Source organism: Chlorocebus sabaeus, chromosome 1, assembly GCF_047675955.1.
Source record: "Chlorocebus sabaeus isolate Y175 chromosome 1, mChlSab1.0.hap1, whole genome shotgun sequence".
Taxonomy (NCBI): domain Eukaryota; kingdom Metazoa; phylum Chordata; class Mammalia; order Primates; family Cercopithecidae; genus Chlorocebus; species Chlorocebus sabaeus.
In genome coordinates this window covers 30,371,186-30,389,995 of record NC_132904.1, presented here as the reverse complement: position 1 = coordinate 30,389,995, position 18,810 = coordinate 30,371,186, and the positions used below count along the sequence as shown (strand labels likewise).

The 18,810-nt window shown below is 42.4% G+C and overlaps 2 protein-coding genes across 2 annotated transcripts in view; one reads left to right on the top strand and one right to left on the bottom strand.

Annotated features, from left to right (window-relative positions):
* The window catches only part of CAT (catalase), a 36,140-nt gene extending 33,380 nt beyond the window's left edge, over positions 1-2,760 (top strand). Inside the window, exons 12-13 of the mRNA XM_008002350.3 lie at positions 1,656-1,739; positions 2,067-2,760. Of these exons, the coding sequence (XP_008000541.1) occupies positions 1,656-1,739; positions 2,067-2,132 (150 nt within the window). The 3' untranslated portion in view covers positions 2,133-2,760. The remainder of the gene's footprint in view (positions 1-1,655; positions 1,740-2,066) is intronic.
* Positions 2,761-9,471: 6,711 nt separating this feature from the next.
* The window catches only part of ELF5 (E74 like ETS transcription factor 5), a 28,139-nt gene continuing 18,800 nt past the window's right edge, over positions 9,472-18,810 (bottom strand). The window contains exons 4-6 of the mRNA XM_008002316.3: positions 13,099-13,167; positions 11,455-11,650; positions 9,472-11,004 (exon numbers count right to left, since the gene is read on the bottom strand). Coding sequence (XP_008000507.1) covers positions 10,908-11,004; positions 11,455-11,650; positions 13,099-13,167 — 362 coding nt within the window. The 3' untranslated portion in view covers positions 9,472-10,907. The remainder of the gene's footprint in view (positions 11,005-11,454; positions 11,651-13,098; positions 13,168-18,810) is intronic.

Sequence of the window (18,810 nt, the reverse complement as noted above, 5' to 3'; positions counted from 1 at the left end):
CAGTAAATGCAGCTCACCTCTCGGCATTTTTCTCACAGCATCCTGTGAGGTAGGTTGTGTGGGTTTTTTTTTGTTTTGTTTTGTTTTTGAGACGGAGTCTCGCTCTCTCGCCCAGGCTGGAGTGCAGTGGCCCGATCTCGGCTCACTGCAAGCTCCGCCTCCCGGGTTTACGCCATTCTCCTGCCTCAGCCTCCCGAGTAGCTGGGACTACAGATGCTCGCCACCTCGCCCGGCTATTTTTTTGTATTTTTTACTAGAGACGGGGTTTCACCGGGTTAGCCAGGATGGTCTTGATCTCCTGACCTCGTGATCCGCCCGTCTCGGCCTCCCAAAGTGCTGTGATTACAGGCTTGAGCCACTGCGCCCGGCCTGTTTTTTTTTTTTTAAAGATGAAGTCTTGTTCTGTCACCCAGGCTGGAGTGCAGTGGCATGATCTCGGCTCACTGCAACCTCTGCCTCCTGGGTTCAAGAGATTTTCCTGCCTCAGCCTCCCCAGTAGCTTGGACTACAGGCATGCTCCACCGTGCCTGACTAATTTTTGTGTTTTTAGTAGAGATGGGGTTTTGCCATGTTAGCCAGACTGGTCTTGAACTCCTGACCTCAGGTGATCCGCCCACCTCGGCCTCCCAAAGTGCTGGGATTACAGGTGTGAGCCACTGCGCCTGGCCTAGGTTGTATGCGCATTTTTCCCCAACAATAAGCAATTCTGTAATTCTTTGACAGCAACTGTGTGTCCTATAACTCAATTCAATTCTAACAGTAACTCCTGGAGCTAGAGTCAGAACCCAGAGATTTAGGGGTCAGTTGCCACTTTAGATGACAGATGAGGTACCCTGGCTATACACACTTCTGCAGATTCAGACTGCAAATTAGGGGTTCGCACACCCTTTCCTCAGGTTTGATAATTTGCTGGAAAGACTCATAAAACTCGGGAAAATGATTTACTTATGATTACCGATTTATGATAAAGAATATAGCCAAATGGAAGAGGGGCACGGGGGAAGGCCTCAGAGCTTCTCTGCCTCCCTGGGTGGACCGCCCTTCCAGCTCCTGGAGTGTGCACCAATCCAGACGCTCGCTGACCTTGCCAGTTGCAGGTTTTTCTGGAGGTTTTATGACATAGGCATGATTGATGAAATTATTGGCTATGGGTGATTGAACACAATCTCCAGCCCCTCTCGCCTCCCTGGAGGTTTGGGGGTGGGGCTGGAAGTTCTAACCTTCTGATTGCATGCTTGTTCTTCCTGGTGCCAGCCTCCCTCAGGAAGCTATCTAGGCCCCCATGGATCATCTTAGTAGTATATAAAAGACAGTAAATTTGAAGGGTTTTAGATCTGTGTCAGGAATGGGGGCAAAGACCAAATAGTATTTTTAAAATTATACTGACTAGGTGTCATTTTCTTGCGCATTTCGGCAGAGGGACAAGCTCAGATAAGTTAAGTGACCTGTCCGAGGTTGCTCAGCCAGTATATGTCAGAGCGTTCACTGGACGTGCGTCTTAACTCTGAGGCTGGCATTGTTAAACACCTGCAGTACTGCCTCCTGCTGAAACATCTTTCTCCCCTGTAGAGTAAACACTGGGAAACCACAGTCACTGGGGAGTGATATAGTAGGGAGTTAGAGTAATGCTTGCATTTATTTTCTTTTGGCCTTAGGTCAAGAACTTCACTGAGGTCCACCCTGAATACGGGTCCCGCATCCAGACTCTTCTGGACAAGTACAATGCTGAGAAGCCTAAGGTAAGCTGGGAGCAGCCTGGCCATGCAGAGGCCGTGTGTGCTAGGTTGGAGTAGGTGCGGCTTAGTTACCACTCAGCATTACAGTCTGCAGGGGCCATTACCTGCCACTGTTAGATTTCTTAAGCAGCTGGGCAGAAATTCATTTGAGAGATGAAAGAAGTCACCAGCAAAACACATACTCTTCATTTTAGCCCTGGGCAATTTAAGACAGTTAAAGTGAATGCATTCTGAATTACTATTTTCATTTGCATACATATTAAAACTAAGTAAATATCACGTTGCTTCGTATGACGTGATTAACCAGCCCATCTTGTTCTCTTAAAACAGAATGCGATTCACACCTTTGTGCAGTCTGAGTCTCACTTGGCTGCAAGGGAGAAGGCAAATCTGTGAGGCCGAGGCCGTGCGCCTGTGCAGCGAAGCTTAGCGTTCACCTGTGTAACCCGCTCATCACTGGATGAAGATTCTCCGGTGCTAGATGCGCAAATGCAAGCTAGTGGCTTCAAAATAGAGAATCCCGCTTTCCATAGCAGATCGTGTAACAATTTTAATGCTCTTTCCCCAGGGGAAAATGAAGGTTAGGATTTAACAGTCATTAAAAAAAAAATTTGTTTTGATAGTTGGTTGGATTATTCATTTAAAATGATTAGAAGGAAAGTTTCTAGCTAGAAATATGATTTTATTTGATAAAATTTGTTGAAATTATGTATGTTTACATATCACCTCATGGCCTATTATATTAAAATATGGCTATAATTATATAAAAAGGAAAGATAAAGATGATCCACTCAGAAGTTTTTATTTTTCTAAGGTTCTCATAGGAAAAGCACATTTAATACACCAGTGTCGTCAGAAAATAACTTGAGCACCATCATGGTTTAATGTTTATTCCTGATTATAATTGATCAAATTCATTTTTTTTTCACTTGAAATTACATTAATGTTAATTTGCACTGATTTCGCAACAGATCAATTTGTAATTGCTTACATTTTTACAATAAATAATCCGTATATAAGAATAGAGATGGTATTTGATTTCTTTCGACTCTATGTACAACTGTAAACTGCCACCAGACTCTTAATTTGAACATCATCATTTTCAGATATTTACCCTTAAAAATGGAAATGCCAGTATCTCGAGGACACCATGTTATTTGTTTAAATCTATAGCCTTTGGACAGCCTTCTGAGCCACTGATAAAATAGCAAATGCCCTAACTTTGAAAATTACTTAAATCTCTTGTCCATTCGCTCACTTACCTATGATTGAGTTTTAAAAATATGGACTCAGAACCACTAGTTACTTTCCTCTTCCTTCTTTTTAAAACCCATATTTGCCTATCATGGTTGAAAATCACATGGAAGACTTTAAAGATGAGTTCTGAATACTAAATGAAAATTTGTTTTCCTTGAAAATCTTTATTCCATTCATATTCAAAACCAGTTTGTGCCGGGTGTGGTGGCTCATGCCTGTAATCCCAGCACTTTGGGAAGCCAAGGCAGAAGGATCACTTGAACTCAGGAGTTTGAGACCAGCCTGGGCAACATGGCAAAGCCCTGTCTGTACAAAAAATAGAAAAATTAGCCGAGTGTGGTAGCTCATGCCTGTAGTCCCAGCTACTAGGGAGGCTGAGACGGGAGGATCTCTTGAGCCCAGGAGGTTGAGCCTGCAGTGAGCCATGATTGCACCACTGCACTCCAGCCTGGGCAACAGAGTGAGACCTTGTCTCAAAACAACAACAAGAACAACAACTAAAAACAAAACAAAAAACCAAACCAGTTTGTACTTTCAGGAGTTCCTAAGTTACGGGCTTTAGGAAACCATTAGACCACTAACAGACAGATACAAACTCATTCTTGGTCTTTTAGCTCAAATTTCTTTACTCCTCTGTCAAACCCTCCTGCCTGAATTCCCCCTATATTTGAGTACGCTTTGAGACTGTTATATTTGTAGACATAGAAAAATAAATTTATTGGGTTGGGTGCAGCAGCTCATGCCTGTACACCCAGCACTTTGGGAGGCCAAGGCAGGTGGATCACCTGAGGTCAGGAGTTTGAGATCAGCCTGGCCGACGTGGTGAAACCCCGTTTCTACTAAAAATACAAAAATTAGCTGCGTGTAGTGGCGTGCACCTGTAATCCCAGCTACTCGTGAGGCTGAGGCGGGAGAATCGCTTAAACCCGGGAGGCGGAGGTTGCAGTAAGCCGAGATTGCGCTGCTGCGCTTTTTATTTGGAAAGGTGAGAACTTCTGGAGATGGTTGGTGGTGAAGGTTGCACAACAGTGTGAATGTATTTAATGCTGCTGAACTGTACACCTACAAATGGCTAAATGGTAAGTTGTGTGTATATTTTACCACACAAAAAATATCTAGCGGTCCATTCTTAGTCCTTGTCTTACATGGCCTCTCAGCAGTGTTTGACACAGTTGGTCATTCACACTGCCTTCTTCATTATTTATTTATTTTAGAGATGGCGTATCATTATGTTGCCCAGGCTGGCCTCAGCCTCCCGAATAACTCAGACTACAGGCACACGTCACCATGCCCAGCTCTCCTTCTCCTCCTCCCTTTCTCCTCCTCCTCATTCTTCTTCCTCCTCATCCTCTCTTCTTCTTGTCCTTCTTGCCCTCATCCTCCTCCTTTTTTTCGTTTCTTTCTTCTTCCTTTTTTCTTCTCTTTTTAAAAATAAGAGTTTTATTGAGATATAATTCACATACCATAAAAACCACCCATTTAAAGTGTACGAGTAAATTTTTTTGTAGATTCACAGAATTGTGCAGCTAGCACCACAATCAATTTTAGAGCATTTTCATCATCCCAATTAGCAGCCACTCTACATTTCTTTCTTAACCTTGCCCCCAGCCCTCGGCCGTCATGAATCTAAGATTTGCCTGCTCTGCACGTTTCACTTAAATGGAATCATACAGTATGTGGTCTTTTGTGACTGGCTTCTTTCACTTAGCATAATATTTTCAAGATTCTTACACATTGTAGCATCTATGAGTGCTTCATTTTTTAAATTGCCAAATAATATTCCACTGTATGAACTTACTATGTTTTATTTATCCATTTATCATTCGATGGACATTTGGGCTGTTTCTACTTTTTGGCTATTATGAATAGTGCTGGTATGAACATTTATGTACATATTTTTGTGTGGACATAACATTTTCATTTCTTGCATCCTCATCTTAAAAGGTATTTTTCGGGCCGGCTGTGGTGGCTTCTACCTGTAATCCCAGCACTTTGGGAGGCTGAGGCAGGTGGATCATGAGGTCAGGAGTTCGAGAGCAGCCTGGCCACTATGGTGAAACCCCATCTGTAATAAAAATACAAAAAAAATTAGCTGGGCATGGTGGCGGGTGCCTGTAATCCCAGCCACTTGGAGGCTGAGGCAGGAAAATTGCTTGAACCTGGGAGGCGGAGGTTGCAGTGAGCTGAGATTGCGCCACTGCACTCCAGCCTGGGTGACACAGCGAGACTCCGTCTCAAAAAAAAGGGTGTTTTTCACCTATACTCTGCTACACCACTATCTAAAAATGTAAATATTAGACTCCTAATATTTAAAAATCTGTTCTTTTGTTGTGTCAAGCACCCTTGACATAAGTAACTCCATCTTAGAAAGATACTCCATCTTATATTTCACAGGGCACTTTGCCAACAGGGACAAGATATTTGCTTAATAAATAAAGACTGCATCCAACCAGATGAGGACATCAACAAGCACACTTTTCCACTATCAGTCCTCACCAGAGGACTGTGGCTATAAAAAGAAACAGGACTTGTGCAGCTCTAAGTGGCCATCTTAACTAACACCATCTTGCTGTTAATCGTGATAATCACCTGGCATCTGCCACTGAAGGCTCTTGGACTGCCTGGCCCAGACCAGGAGATTCTTTTTGCCTTAGTCGCTCTCCCTGAACTGATTCATTAACCCTTTTTCCCTATCCTTCTTCTTTTGATGTTAAATGTTACTTTGTTGTGGAATGTTTATAACATTTACATTTTAGTATACTATTATGTATGGTCTGCCGTATTGACTGACTTGTGGAGTGGCTTGAGCCTGTGTGCCTGCAGCTCTGACTACTGAGTGAATGGGAAGCACTGAGGCAAACTGCCTCCTTGGGAACTCCATGACGCTCCTGGCTTTTGTGATTGAGATTACTTTAATGAAAGTCAGACATTGTGGAAAGACACAAATGTGCATGGACCTGGTCATCTCTGACCTCATGTTGCTTGTGAGACTTGTTCTTCTAAAAGGAGGACTCGGTCTGGGCTTTTAGAAACACTGTGAAGGATCGCCTAGTTTGTTTCATATTAAATTGTCAGAATTTTGGTTTAAAAACACATTAATTCGACCAGGCATGGTGGTTCATGCCTGTATGCCCAGCAGTTTGGGAGGCTGAGGTGGGGAGATCATTTGAAGTCAGGGGTTTGAGACCAGCATGACCAACATGTTGAAACCCCATCTTTAGTAAAAATGCAAAAAATTAGCTAGACGTGGTGGTGCACACCTGTAGTCCCAGCTACTTGGGAGACTGAGGTAGGAGAATTGCTTGAACTTGGGAGGCGGAGGTTGCAGTGAGCCAAGAGTGTGCCACTGCACGCCAGCCTGGGCAACAGAGTGAGACTCAATCACGAAAAACAAAAACAAAACCAATCACATTAATTTTTTCTTTCCTGGATAAAGGGCATCACTCTGATTTGTGATCTGTGCTAAAGAAGTGTTTAAGAACTTCTTAGCACTCACTTTTCTGGGAGAAAAGCCACAAGCAAGCTACTTGGGCCATTTCTTTGCCTGTTAGTTGATGGCATTACCAAAGCGCAAAGGGTCAGATTCTACTTTAAACTCTCTGGTAAGTCAAGCTGAAGGCCTTAACTTTTTTTTTTTTTTTTTTTTTTTTTTAAATCAGCTCTTTTAAAGATGTGAAGGGTTAGTTAGTGGAAGTCAACTAAAAAAGTTCTGTACAATTTTTTTTTTTTTTTTTTTTGAGGTGGATTCTCACTTTCCTGCCCAGGTTGGAGTGCAGTGGCACGATCTTGGCTCACTGCAACCTCCGCCTCTGTAATCGCTTGAATCGAGTTCAAGTGATTCTTGTTTCTCAGGCCCCGAGTAGCTGGGATTACAGATACAACCCACCATGTCCAGCTAATTTTTGTATTTTTAGTAGTGACAGAGTTTCACCATGTTGGCCAGGCTGACCTTGAATTCCTGACTTCAAGTGATCTGCCCGCCTTGGACTTTCAAAGTACTGGGATTACAGGTGTGAGCCACTGCACCTGGCCAGCTCTGTATAATTTTGAACCTCTGAAAAAGGTAAACAATCACATATTAATATAAGGAAAGTTTGCTATGGAAAGCTCTATTGCAGATCCTTTTAACAAAGGAAGTACTTATTCCCTCATTTGACTATTTGATAAGCGAATTTTGCATTATCTATGGCTTTAATTTTTTTGTTGTTTTGCTTTGGTATTGTTTGCTCAAAGTGTAGCAGTGTGTTTATTAATTTATTTGAGACAGCATCTCACTCTGTCACTCAGACTTGAGTGCAGTGGCGCAATCACAGCTTACTGCAGCCTCAACCTCCTGGGCTCAAGCTATCCTCCCGCCTCAGCCTCCCTAGTAGCTGGGACTATACGTGCACACCCCCATGCCCAGCCAATTTTTGTAATTTTAGTAGAGATGGGGTTTCGTCATGTTGGCCAGGCTGGTCTCGAACTCTTAAGCTCAAGTGATCCGCCTGTCTTTGCCTCCCAAAGTTCTGGGATTACAGGTGTGTGCCACAGTGCTAGGCTAAGTGTAGCATTTTAAACAGTCCCTTGTATTTTCTGTCCTTCAATGAATTGTATTATGGAGCTATATGTTTAAGTAAAACTCTTACTTTAAAGAGTGTGGCTAAGTGGACAGTGATCCCCCAAAAGATATATCCATGTTCTGATCCCTGGAACCTGTGAGTGTGACTCATTTGGAAAAAGGATTTTTGCAATGTCATAAGTTACAGATCAAGAGGAGGCTGGGCGTGGTGGCTCATGCTTGTAATCCCAGCACTTTGGGAGGCCTGGGCAGGTGAATCACTTGAGGTCAGGAGTTCGAGATCTGCCTGGCCAACATGGTGAAACTCCATCTCTACTAAAAAATACAAAAAATTAGCTGGGCATGGTGGTGTGTGCCTGGAGCTCCAGGTAGTTGGGAGGCTGAGGCAGGAGAATTGCTTGAACCCGGGAGGCAGAGGATGCAGTGAGCCAAGATTGCACCACTGCACTCCAGCCTGAGTGACAAGAGCGAAATTTTGTCTCCAAAAAAAAAATCAAGAAGTTATCCTGATTACTTAGGTGAGGCCTAAATCAAATAGTAAGTGTCCTTCTAAGAGACCAAAGGGTAGAAGAAGGAGCAGGTTATGTGAAGACTGAGGCAGAGATTGGAGTTTTTCAGCCACAAGTCACAAAATGGCGTGGAGTCACCAGAAGCAGGAAGAAGAAGGGAAGGATTCTTTCTTCTTCTTTTTTTTTCTTTTCTTTTTCTTTTTGGAAGAATTCTTTCTTAGACCCTATGGCTTCCTTGATTTCAGACTTGTAGCCTCCAGAACGGCGAGAGAAGACATTTCTGTTGTTTTAAGCCACCAATTTTGGTAATTTTTCACAGGCAGCCCTAGAAAGCTAATCCAAAGAGGATGCTAGTTTAATGGTTTCCTAAAATGAAAATTTCTTGAGTGGCAAGAAGGATGAATGTTTTTGTTCTCTGAACTGCTTGGTGCCCGGAGGTGGGAGGGAAAGCATCCACATCTCCTAGCCAGTGTGTTTCTCTGCAGTCCTGCCCACTTCTGCCTGTTTGCCCCACCCCAGTCCCTGCCATGCCTCTGAGCTGCTCGGCTCTGCTTTATTGTCACTGCCAAGCTCTTGCCTGAAAACTCCCCATTCCCCCCGTTAGCTGATTTCTCTTCTCCTGGACAGTCTTTCCTTTCATCCTGACTGGTCCATTAACATGGTACTTACCTCTTCAGATGGCCAGGACGTGGGTCCCACATTCAAAATGTAAAGGCATTCTGGGTGCTTTAACAACAACCATCAGTAGTGCAAGAACAAAGTTGAATGACAGCTGACAACCTGTATGTCCAGAAGGCAGTAGAAAGTGACCAAATCCTCTGTGCAAAGGTGCAACTTCAATTTAGCTCCAGGAAATTAACACCACAAGAGACTGAGAAACTAGTGTTGCCAGATACGATTTTAAAAGAGAAGCTAGAAATCTGGATTTTTAGGTGAATCTTTCGATTTCTAAATAAGGCAATGAAGTCACAGTAAGAAATAAAAGAAAAGCTCAAAAAAACAGACAATGCTATGTGCACCAAACAAAAATGCATCTGTAGGCTATGCGCGCCAATGAACTCCATTTTGTGATGGGAACCTCTGTCTTACGATATTAAAGGTGGAGGGTAAGATTACCCCATATATTTCTTGCATCTTTTTGGGCTCTTTAAAAATCTCCAGCCTGCTGGGTGTGGTGTGGATGTAGCAAAGGTTCATAGTAATCCAGGTACTTGGGAGGTTGAGATGGGAGGATCACCTGAGCCCAGGAGTTCAAGGCCAGCTTGGGCAACAAGCAAAAACCCATCTCCAAAAGTAAAAGATAAATCTCCAACCACAACTACTAGGAAATGGAAGAGTCACCAAAGGTTTTACAGGTTGTCAGTGTTTTGCTGAGCCTACCATGCTGAATTGAACGATACACAGACAGTTGAACACGTTAAATACTTTATTCACATTGTTTACAAACTATATCCACCTGGAAAACACATGAATCCAAAAACAGATTATTTTACAGTAATTCACATTTTTTAAAACAGGTTACTTTGAAGTTCAACTTTAAGTACGGAGGTCTTCAGCCTGTACAGCGGTTCAGTGCCTCACCAATTGATTCCTGCTCTGGTGAAATAGAAGTCCTAGGGGCAGTCCACCTAGCTGTAAGCCACTAATAACTTACATTCCAGTGATTGATGAGAAAATGTCAGTGCAGACTTTAACCCATGAACATTTATTGGTGTAAATTCACTGTCACTATTTTTGTCAAGGGAGTATGTGTTTCAGCATTTGAATACACATCAGGTAGGAAGACAAAACAAAGACTAGCAATTTAATTGACCGTTACAGAGTTGTTAGGACATTTCCGGTTTTATAAATGTTTAACATCTGGACCAGAGATAGAATCAATGAATTATGATTTTATTGTGTTAACAGCTTGAATCATAGAAACAGCAGTGATTTGGTAATTGATGCCAGTGTCTGTTGACTAACTCTGCATATCAGATGTCAGCCATCAGTTAGAAGGGGTAATAAACTCAGCAACAATTAATAATGTGGTTAATGTTAAGTGTTTAAGTCCAGAAAGATGTCTGTGGAAGTTTTGCTGAGTGGTCAAAAAGATGCTCTGGTTAAGAAACTTACTATGAACTTATGCTAAATCCAATTATGTCCCAGTTCGATGGCTCAGCTCTTTCACTAATTAAGATACTTTTCTGCCCAGGTGCCGTGGCTCACACATGTAATCACAGTACTTTGGGAGGCCGAGGTGGGAGGATCGCTTGAGCCTAGGAGTTCAAGACCAGCCCCTGGCAACATAGCGAGAACCCGTCTCAAAAAAAAAAAAAAAAAAAAAAAGGATAGTTTTCTATGGATTTTTGACTTTAATAATTTAAAATCTGAAGTATGAATGTCTTATATCTCACCCTCTCCTACCGTAACCGGCAAACTAATCATGCTTTCCCCCACCTTTGGTGAGCTGCCACAGTTATTTGAACACTTTTGAACCTTTGGGATGGGAGTATCGGATGTGTCTCTAATGGCAGAATTGAATAGTTTTTCTCTGATCAGCACCAATGGCATGGGCTGTTGTCATTCCACAACTCGAGGAAAATAACGTTTGATCAAGGCACCACAAAAGATCATCCCCTCATCCCCTTACAGAGAAGAAAGGATTTCTTAAGAGTCGCTGCTGTCACCCCCCATAGACAACAACTGTGAATCCGAATGTAAAATGAGATGTGGAGAAATTTTATCAGCATGTTTGCAGGTTAAAAAAAAGAGAGAAGAAAATGAAGCCTTTCCAATGTCTATTGCAATCTGATTGTTTTAAAAGACAGAAATCCATAAAATGAGCTTGATGCCTGGAGCAGATCATAGCTTATCTTCTTGCCACCCGTGTGCATTTTTTCCAAATTTGTACACTAACCTTCGGTCGACCCGCTCCAGAATTCCTGTTTTATAGTAGTATCTGAAAAAGCAAGCAGAAGAGAAATTCTGGGAGAGCTTGCACCCTAGGAAAACAACAGAACACAAACACTGTCTCCTCATTCCTCTCAGGTGACAAGGCTGGTCTTTGGTTACCCTGGTATTTTCACGCCCTGTTATCAACTTACACTTAAACCTTTCACAGACATCTTGAAGACTGAAACTCACCATTCTCAGTTCAAAATGTGTATTTTTGTGTCTGTGTGTGGGTGTGCGAGATGGCCTGGATTCCCTGGGGAATATTGCCAAGAATGCTAAGGACGGCGCATCAAGTTACAAATCATAATCCTACCTGTAACTAACAACCAAAGTTTTATCTCATGACCTTTCCATTATCAAGTAAAAAACCTGCGAAAACAGTGTAATTTTCTACAGCCAGCAATTTTATATAACTCTTCTTGAAGCCTCATGGTATTTTATGCTATTAACTTACCTCAGGGCTCTGCTCAACTTTTCATATGTCATTCTGTCATTTTTCTTCCTTTGTCCCCACATCTTTGCCAGGGCTTCTGATTTAACCACCCGAAAAATTCCTTGTTCCCTATCTTCCCATTCCAGAATGCCACAGTTTTCTTCAGGAGATAGAAGCAGGTCTCGTACAAATTCCCATAGATGAGAACTTTGGAGGCCTTTGAAAAGGGGAAAACATTAGCTATTTACAATTGTTTTTTTAATTTATTATTATTATTTTTGAGACAGAGTCTCACTCTGTCACCCAGGCTGGAGAGCAATGGCGTGATCTTGGCTCACTGCAACCTCTGCCTCCTAGGTTCAAGTGATTCTCCTGCTTCAGCCTCCCAAGTAGCTGGAATTACAGGCACCTACCATCACACCTGGCTAATTTTTTGTATTTTTAGTAGAGATGGGGTTTCGCCATGTTGACCAGGCTGGCCTCAAACTCCTGACCTCAGGGGCTGTACCCGTCTCAGCCTCCCAAAGTGCTGGGATTACAGGCGTGAGCCACCGTGCCCAGCTTGTTTTTGTAAGAGAAGAGATGTACAATTTCTCACTAGCTCATGAGAATTGCTGTTTTGTGGGAATATTTCCCATTGTTATGACTGATTGCTCTACCTGGAAACTTACTGAGCTGTGACATGTCTGTGTCTCCCATCAAAGCAACTGTGAAACACACATTCAGAGACACCCAATTTACATTGACTGGCAACACTATGACTCACAGATGTTCTATGGAACTACAGTTTAATTTTTATGGAATGAATGAAATGACCATCAGATGATCTTTTCATTGTTTTTTCTGACAGGAAGCATGGTTGTACCGATTCCATAGCCACAACTGTCTGGGTGGACAGATCCTGAAATTTCATTTTTCATGAGAGGCTGGTATTTCTCTTATTCTATGATTGGTGGTTAAGACCAGCTCTGGAGTCCCACTGCCTGGGTCTGGGTCCTGAATTCACCTCTTTGTACCTTTATAACCATAAACTCTTAGAGTTACTTTATCTATAAAATGGGATAATAAGAGTACCTGTCTCCTAGGATAGGTTAGAGGATTTAATGATTTAATACATACCAAGTGGTTAGAATCACGTCCAGCATATAGCAATTGTTTTCTTCACACACGTTGGTGAAAGTACAAGCTTGACACTGCTCTGGGCAGATCTCTTAGTGCTGGGGAAGCTAATAGGATTGCCAGTTCCCAGTGTTTTGTTTGTTATCCTCCTCTGAGAAGAAGCCACAGTGGACCCAGGATTGGACCTGGCTCCAGATGGTGGAGCTAGAACTCGAACCCAGAGAGTTTGCATTCCAAAGCTAATGTTTACAACTATGATCATGTCTTTCATAGTAGGTGTTCAACAGACATTTAATGGATAATTATTAGCTATGATTTGTTTACCATTTGCTATTGTCAGATGCTCAATCTCACCCACTCTTATGAGAAGAAATCAATCTGACTTTGATAATACATATAAAAGCAATCATTGATTTCTTTACTACCTTCCTTGGGGAGTAACTGGTCCAACTCAAATGTTTAGTTTCAAAGCTTATTAAAGTAGATGACTTTGTCTTAGGAATGGTTTTAAGAAATTAGAAATGAAAACCGGCATCCTGCACTTACTTGTTCTACTATGACTGTGACCGTCTTGACTTTTGATGCCACTTGTTTTCAAGCAGTTGGAATCAGCATCTGAAATAGAATAATTTATAGCAGTGGAAAGGGATACAGAGGCCACATTCAGACCTCAAGTCATACCCAAATGAGCAAACACTAATTGAATGCCTTTGTAGTAGAAGACACCACATTAGGCACTTTGGGGGGATTAGTAGGTGGCAGATGTCAAGATGCTTTAAGATGTGGCTTTGAGGAGCACTTGTATTCAATCTCACCCAACCTGATGAGAATAAATAAATCTGATTTTGATCGAGGCCCATGCAGGGGCTTCCTAGGAGACCATAGTAAGGACTTGGGACTTTATATCAAAGTGTAGAGCAAAGATCCTCAATTTAAGAAGATCTCTCTTGCTCCTGTGTGGAGAACAGACTGGAAGAGACACAAGTAGAAGCAAAGAGACTAGAGCTCATGAAGGGTAGAAAGCAAAACATTAACTCTGTGCTGACTTAAATGATAACTCAGGCTGTCAGTCACAACCTGAGACACCTGGACAAGCATTGTCCCAGAGTAGTATATGAGTTTTTAAAATGGTGGCACCAGATCTGCCCCTCCAGCTCACACTCAGTCTCCACCGCTTCTCTTAGCCCCCTGCTTGCTTTGCCCCAGCCACCCTGGCTTCAGGCTCTCCGGAAATGTGCAGGCACATTCCATATCAGTGACTTCGCAGTTGCTCTTCCACTTGTCCAGCACGCTCTTCCCTTGGATGCTTGTGCACGCCCTCATCTCAATCCTGGTTCAAAATCACCTTCCAGTGAGGCCTCCTCTGACCATCAAGTTGGGTCTGCACATTCTCCCCACTGCTCCGCATTTTACATGGAATATTCAAGCATATTCTATGGTGTATTTATTCATGAAGCTCACGGTCTGTGTACACGAGGGGGCAGGGATTTGTGTTTCCAGATGTAAACCTGCAGTATCTAGCACACTGCTGGGCATATAGTAGGTGCTCAGTATCACTGAGCAGCCACTGTGCTATTCTATAGTAACTGTACTGCACCATACTATACTGAATATACTGTTCTATACCACATCATACTGTATTATACTAACTATACTGTTCTATACCACACTATACTGTACTATACTAACTATACTGTTCTATACCACACCATACCATACTATACTAACTATACTGTTCTATACCACACCATACCGTACTATACTAACTACACTGTACTATACCACACCATACCGTACTATACTATACTGTTCTATGCCACATCATATCGTACTATACTAACTATACTGTTCTATGCCACACCATACCGTACTATACTAACTATACTATTCTATGCCACGCCATACCGTACTGTACTAACTATACTGTTCTATGCCACGCCATACCGTACTGTACTAACTATACTGTTCTATACCACACTATACTGTACTATACTAACTATACTGTTCTATACCACACCATACCGTACTATACTAACTATACTGTTCTATACCACACCATACCATACTATACTAACTATACTGTTCTATACCACACCATACCATACTGTACTAACTATACTGTACTATACCACACCAGACTGTACTATACTATACTGTTCTATGCCACGCCATACCGTACTGTACTAACTATACTGTTCTATGCCACGCCATACCGTACTGTACTAACTATACTGTTCTATGCCACGCCATACCGTACTGTACTAACTATACTGTTCTATGCCACGCCATACCGTACTGTACTAACTATACTGTTCTATGCCACGCCATACCGTACTGTACTAACTATACTGTTCTATGCCACGCCATACCGTACTGTACTAACTATACTGTTCTATGCCACGCCATACCGCACTGTACTAACTATACTGTTCTATGCCACGCCATACCGTACTGTACTAACTATACTGTTCTATGCCACGCCATACTGTACTGTACTAACTATACTGTTCTATGCCACGCCATACCGTACTGTACTAACTATACTGTTCTATGCCACGCCATACTGTACTATATTAACTATACTGTTCTATGCCATACCATACTCTGCTAACTATACTGTACCATACTATAGCAACTATACTGTACTGTACCACACTATATTAACTATGCTATACTATACTATGCTATACTACACTAACTACATTATACTGTACTATACCAGACCAGCTATACTGACTATACTGTAGTATACCATGCCAACTATACTATACTATATCATACTGCACTGTACTGTACTGCACTATACTAACTATACTATTACTGTACTGTACTAACTACACTATCCTACACTGTACTATACCAACTGTACTGTACTGTACCAACTATACTATATTGCATGACACTATATTATATTTACTACACCACAGTATACTGTACTATACTGTACTATACTAACTGTACTGTACTAAGTATACTATATTGTATTATACTGTAGTATACTATACTAACTATACTGTACTATGCTATACTATACTGTTCTGTATTATATTAACTATACTGTACTGTACCAAGTGTACTATATTGTATTATACTGCAGCATACTATACTAATCATACTATACTATACTGTACTAACTATACTATGCTGTACTATACTAACTATACTGCACCATATATTACATTCTACTGTACATGCTGTACTACACTGTACCATACTAACTACATTATACTGTACTATGCTAACTATACTGTACCATATATTACATTCTACTATACATACTGTACTATACAAACTAGACTGTACTAACTATGCTATACTCTACTGTACTATACTAACTATACTGCACTACACTATACTAACTATACTGTACTGTGCTATACTATACTGTGCTGTATTATGCTAACTATACTGTACTGTACCAACTATAATATATTGTATTATACTGCAGCATACTATACCATACCATACTGTACTGTACTAACTATACTATATTGTACATACTATACTATACTATGCTGTACCATATATTACATTCTACTCTACATACTGTACTATACAAACTAGACTGTACTAACTATGCTATACTGTACTATACTAACTATACTGCACTATACTATACTAACTATACTGCACTGTACTTGTAGTATACTAACTATACTGTACTGTGCTACACTATACTATACCAACTATACTGTACTGTGTTACTATACTATACTATGCTATGCTATGCTATGCTATGCTATGCTATACTATACTACATTATGCTGTACAACTATTCCTGCTGCATCATCTAGTATGTACACTGCCACTGCTGAATGAAGGAAGGGCAGGAATGACATCCTGTGCCCCACACTGCTGCTTGGGGTGACCTCTCTCAGTGCCACTGGGTCATGCCAGCTTGCCGGCTGAACTTCCTGCAGTGGCTTCCCATTTCTTCCAGGATGAAGGCTGCACAGTAAGTAGGCCTTTCACAGACTGACCCCCACCTAGATCTCCAGCCTTATCTCTCTCTGCTTCCCAACTTTTTCCCTTCCCTTGGGTCAAATGGTTCTATTGGGGGCGTGGCTTTCTCCTGCCTCAGGACCTTTGCACAGACTCCCCACTCTCCACTTCTACACAGTGGACTTCTCACAAGACCTCTTCAGGAAGGCTTCTCTGAACTGACCGTCTGGGTTAGACCCCTTATGAGCCTCATAGAGAGCACCTGTGTGTTCCTTGGTGTCACAACACTGGGCCCACCTTACTGGAAAGATTCATCTCTTTTTCTCCTCCACTATTAGCTGATACTTATGGAGCACTTATTAAATGCCAAGTGCTTGTTAAAGGCTTCACATAGAGTATCTCATTTCATCCTTATAACAACCCTGTGTGATACTATCATGATTTTCATTTTATTGAGGAGGAATTGGAAGCCCAGAGAGCTTAAGAATTTTATCCAGATGGTGGAACCAGAGAGTTCTCATTCCAAAGCTAATGTTCATAACTACTACTTTATCATGTCTTTCACAGCAGGTGTTCAATAGACATTTAATGAACCATTATTAGCTAAGATTTGTTAAGCATTTGCTATTGTCGGATGCTCACTTAACCTTCCCCACCCTTTTGAGATGTGTCTATTACTATCCCCTGATCGATCTGTTGTTTTGATTTAATCTTTTAGGAAAAGAGAAAACAAATGGAGTCATAAACAAAGGTGAATTGTTAAGTGTGAATAGACAACAAGCTTTCATTGAAATGCCAAAATGGCAAGAGGCGGGAGGAAAAACATTGCCCTTTTGATTTTGATGATTTCTCCCGTGTTTTGGAGGAAGGGGATCTGGCTTGGTAGGAGGAACACAGTACAGGTCAGCATGAGAGGAGTTTATGAGGCTGGTGGGAGTTTCTTCTGTGGGTCTTGCCGAGATAACCCTGTTCTCTCTGTTCCTAGTTCTGCAGTGATAGCTTTGAAGGTACTCATTGGTTGACTAGTCAAGGCCTCGCTTGGCTGGTGGTGGCAGGGGCAGGGGGCTGAAGTCATTACTGCCATGTTAATATTGAGGCAGGTTCCCAAATCAACCTCCACCAGCACTGGGTGGTGGATCTGTAGCACCACCGTGAACCCACTATATTTCTCTGTAAATGCCAGTTGTGCTTCAGGGTGCAGCTCTCCCTGGCTCACAACTTTCGTCATCTTGACTATGTCCCTGCAGCTGGTGGGGATTGAGGGGAGACATGGCGCAGGCTCTCTGCAGTCTGTGGGATTTGGAGAGGCTTGGTTGGCCTTGAGCCTGGACACTTTTAAAATGTGGCCAAAGGATATATCCTCAATTGTTGATTGCAAGCACTCCAGAAGCTGGGGTGGGGGCCTGAGTTGCAGGGTTTCCAAAACAAGTTTATCATATCCCCATGACATTTGCAGTCCAGCCATGGAGCCCACACCCCATGCCAGGCTGGTGCAGAGAAGCTCTGAGGCTCAGGAGCAGGGAGGTGCCTGGCAGCGAACCCAGGACTGTAGGCTTGGTTCCTGGGCCCAGCATACCCCCTACTGGCATTTCTGCAGTGGAGGTGGGTCGGGAGTGGCGTAGGTGGAGAGAAGAGACCAAACAGAGAGGGAAGGGGTTGTTTTGCTTTGGCCAGCTCTGACAGTTTTGTAGCTTGTGTGTCTGGGCACCTTCAGCGGGCACTAAGTTAAAAATAGTCCTGCTGTTTGAACTATTGTCAATCTGGGCCCAGACCCTGAGGAGTTCCTGGGCCTTGGATCTCAACTGAGTGGGCAGGAGAGTGAACAGAAGGGTCTGGGAACATGTGTGCATATGTGCATGTGTGTGTGTGTGCGTGCATGTGTGAGTGTGCATAGCACAATGTAAAAAGCACAGACTTTGAGGAAATGTGTTGAAATCTCAGCCCTGTACTTACTTGCAAGTCATTACACCTCCAGTTTCCTCAGATGCAAATGGACATGATAACACTCCCTAATGGAGCTAGGACAAGGATTAAATGAGATAACGTAAGCAGAACACTTGGCACAGTGTTACGCTTAGCACATAGTAAGTGCTTAGTAAATGGTAAAGAGAGCTATTCATTTTCATTGAAGACCCAATGGGAACATTGCAGAAAGCCCCAGGATGTCACTTTGTCCTCATTGGCCAGGTCTTGGCCTTTGGATGGCACGTCAGCACTGAAAGGCAACCTCTCATTTTTGTGTTAGGGAATATCTGAGACCATGAAACATCACCCGAGCCATAGGCACCGTGACCACATGTCCTGGACTTTCCAGAA